Source organism: Mus pahari, chromosome 14 (genome assembly GCF_900095145.1).
Source record: "Mus pahari chromosome 14, PAHARI_EIJ_v1.1, whole genome shotgun sequence".
In the NCBI taxonomy this organism is placed as follows: Eukaryota; Metazoa; Chordata; class Mammalia; order Rodentia; family Muridae; genus Mus; species Mus pahari.
Genome location: NC_034603.1, coordinates 56,652,331 through 56,655,742, shown reverse-complemented (window position 1 = coordinate 56,655,742; position 3,412 = coordinate 56,652,331). Strand labels below are relative to the sequence as shown.

The window sequence follows — 3,412 nt, the reverse complement described above, 5'->3', positions numbered from 1 at the left end:
CAGGCACACAGTGCAGGCTTCGGAGCTCACATTTCCTCTTTTTTTTTTTTTTTTTTTAAAGATTTATTTATTATTATAAATAAGTACACTGTAGCTGTCTTCAGACACACCAGAAGAGGGTGTCAGATCTCATTATGGGTGGTTGTAAGCCACCATGTGGTTGCTGGGATTTGAACTCTGGACCTTTGGAAGAGCAGTCAGTATTCTTACCCGCTGAACCATCTCGCCAGCCCCCTCACATTTCCTCTTGATCTGAGTCTGGTCTCCTGGCTCAAGCTATAGCAATGGCTCTCCAAGTAGTGGGCACTATGAAGTCTGACACAAGCCAATCCCCTAAGGAAACCTTCCTGACTAGGACTTTAAAGCAGTGCTGTGCTTTTAGACAAGGACATAGTGTTTGGGTGGTTCAGGTGGGCTCTGGGACATCCATGATGGCACCTACTTAGAAACTTGGCACTTGTTGGCTATTCCAAAGGAAGATAATGCCCCCAGAGCCCTGATCCTCTAGGATTTTAACACAAGCAGTTCAGGAAGCTGCAATGTCAGCTTTTGTCCCCACCCCCACACCATCAATGGAAAGTGTTAAGAGTGGCTAGCATGCCTACCCTCTTCTCCTGAGTCACGGCGTATTCCACCACCTCGGTTCCGTTCTCATTGTGATAGACCAAATCAAACTTGCCAGGTTCTTTCAAAGCTGAAACCAGAGAGGACAGACAGTAAGTCACTTCTCCGTGGTTAAAATGTTCTTCATGGGAATTTCAAACCACTGGGAGGCAGCTGTGTAAGCTGGGGACATATAGGAAAGGGGAGTATACAACTATAAAAGACGCAGCCGCCTTAGCATCTCTCAGAGATGACACTGCCTCGTTGGAATGAAACAGGCTTGATAAACACAGTGGGTGCACCCAGGGAGAATGTGCAACCACGGGTATTCCCCAGGGAAGGTACAGAATGCTGCTGTCATCAGAAATCATGTATGCCTAAACTTAGAAACACGAGCAGGCTTTGGCCTTAGACAGAAATTTGGGATCAGAAAAATGTTGATACAAGCCAAAACCATTCAAACAACCGGTGAGTGACTGGCAAAATTATGAATGTCTGAAAAACATTCTAAAAATATTCACCAAAACACTGAAAATCTTGCCAGGAATGCAGCTCAGTTGGTAGACGTCCCCTAGCATGCAGCCAGCCCTGGGTTCAGCCCTCTGCATCCCATAAAGCTAGGCATGATTGTGGTCAACTGAAACTCTAGTCCTCGGGAGGAGAATCAGGTCAAGGTCATCACTGGCTACACGGCAAGGTCCACACAGGGATCTATGAGACTCTAGCGTAAAACAAACAAACAAACAAATGGGAGGAGGAGCAGGGGCCCAGCAAGCAGAGGTGCTTGTAGCATAAGCCTGAAGACCTGAGTTTGATAGCCAAGTACCCAGATGGTGGAAGGAGAGAACCAACTCTTACAAGTTGTCCTGAACTCCAGATGCCTTAACATACACATAAGCACATACAGACAGACAGACATACATACATAATACATGTTTTCAAGAACAAAAACTGGGGGGAAGAGGGGTAAAAATTATGTGAATACAGTACTCATGTATGAAATTCTCCACAAAAAGAAATTGAAATTAAACACAACAAAACCCCCAAACTTTAATAATCTTTAATACAAAACAAAACACCAGCAACGGCATACTGTGTATTTGGATCTAGAAGAGCAGACACTGAGAAACCAAGGGTTGCCGCCTGCCCCCTGCAGCCTGCCTACTTCCTCCCTGTGACTTGTGGGTGGGGCTGCTCCTTCCGGGCTTGGATGCACTCAGCTGCTAGCACCTTGCAACAGCTCTGAGAAGCGTCCTTTTTCACTTGGCAGGCTTTTTGGGTTGGTTTGAGCCCTAGCTGACTCAAACTGGGAGCCCTCCTGCTTCAGCATCAGAGTGCTGTGACTTGAGTCACTTTGAAAAGCTTTTGGCTGGAGTCACCTGAACACCTTCATCCTGTTCGTCACATCCAGCAAAGTCCACTAACTTTGGGAAGCTCAACAGGCACAGCACCACCGTTCTCACTGCCGACCAAGCCACACAACTCTGCTCACATCAACCACGAGCCCTTTCTGCGTCTATGCCCCCGTTTAGTTCCTCAGCATGCTGTTGTTTTGAGACACAGGTTCTTACTGGGCCAGATGGGCTGGCTAGTCACCGAACCCCAGAACTCTGCCTGTCCCTACTTCCCCAGCACTGGGGTGGGTTCCAGGCACCCACCATCATGTCAGGCTTTTGTTTAACACGGGTTCTGAGGTCAAGCTCTGGTCCTCACGTTTGCTAGGCAAACCGTTTACCACCTGAGCTTCCTCCAACTCCATCATCTCCTTATTTATCCAGCTTCCTGGTTAGGTACCCAGGCTATATACAGCAAGCTATATAGAGTAAATGCCCGCGTTCTGGCTATAAGGATCGATGGGTGTAAATAACCAGGGATAATGGAAAGAGGGTCATTTACAGTAATATGCCACCCTCAAGTATATTCCAGGCCCTGGGTCAACCAATCTCCAACATCATAAAAATATACATAAAACGTATAAACTTATACATATAAAATAAAATGTCTGAAATATGTTGTGTATATTTACTACACAAAAGTATGTTCATTTGCCAACCTTCTGAGTGGATTTTGTTCACCAAAATGATTATTTCCCTTTCTGGTTTATTTTAAATTTCTTTTTCTTCTCTGGTAGTTTTGTGGGGGTTTTTGGCTTTGCTTTTTGTTGTTGTTGTTTGTTTTGAGACATGGTCTTATACAGCCCAGGCTGACCTCTAACTTTCTTTGTAACCTCTAACTTTTTGACTGTAACTCTGAGGATGACCTTGAACTTCTAATCTTCCTGTCTCAACCTCCTGGCTTCTGGGATTACAGGAATGTCCCACCAGTTTCAAGCAGTGCTGGAGCTGGACATGGGCTTCTTTGTCCATGCTAGGCCGGCACGCCATCTCTTGTCTTCTCGCCATACATTATAGCTTTAGAGAGTATCTCACTTGACAGCTCATGCTGCCCTTAAGCTTGCGTTTCTCCGGGCTCTTCTGCCCTTGAGTGCCCGGGATCTGAGTTGAGCGAGTGCAGCCAAGCTGATAGGTGAGGACAGGAAACGCAGCACAGACTGGGCTCTATGCCACCTGTCAAGTGGGCAGAAGCCATGAGTCTGAGCCCTAACACAAGACAGAGGTAAGAAAAGGATGCCGAAGCTGGGCGTGGTGGCACACACGCCTTTAATCCAAGCACTTGGAAGATTTCCCACCAGGCAGATTTCTGAGTTCGAGGCCAACCTGGTCTACAGAGTGAGTTCCAGGACAGCCAGGGCTACACAGAGAAACCGTCTCAAAAAGCAAAAAAAAAAAAAAAAGAAAGAAAGAAAGAA

The 3,412-nt window shown here is 46.3% G+C and overlaps 1 protein-coding gene across 1 annotated transcript in view; it reads right to left on the bottom strand.

Moving 5' to 3' along the window:
* Coil (coilin) overlaps positions 1-3,412 on the bottom strand; it is a 19,051-nt gene that overhangs the window by 4,015 nt on the left and 11,624 nt on the right. Inside the window, exons 5-7 of the mRNA XM_029546135.1 lie at positions 3,033-3,122; positions 1,834-1,921; positions 606-745 (exon numbers count right to left, since the gene is read on the bottom strand). Coding sequence (XP_029401995.1) covers positions 606-745; positions 1,834-1,921; positions 3,033-3,122 — 318 coding nt within the window. The remainder of the gene's footprint in view (positions 1-605; positions 746-1,833; positions 1,922-3,032; positions 3,123-3,412) is intronic.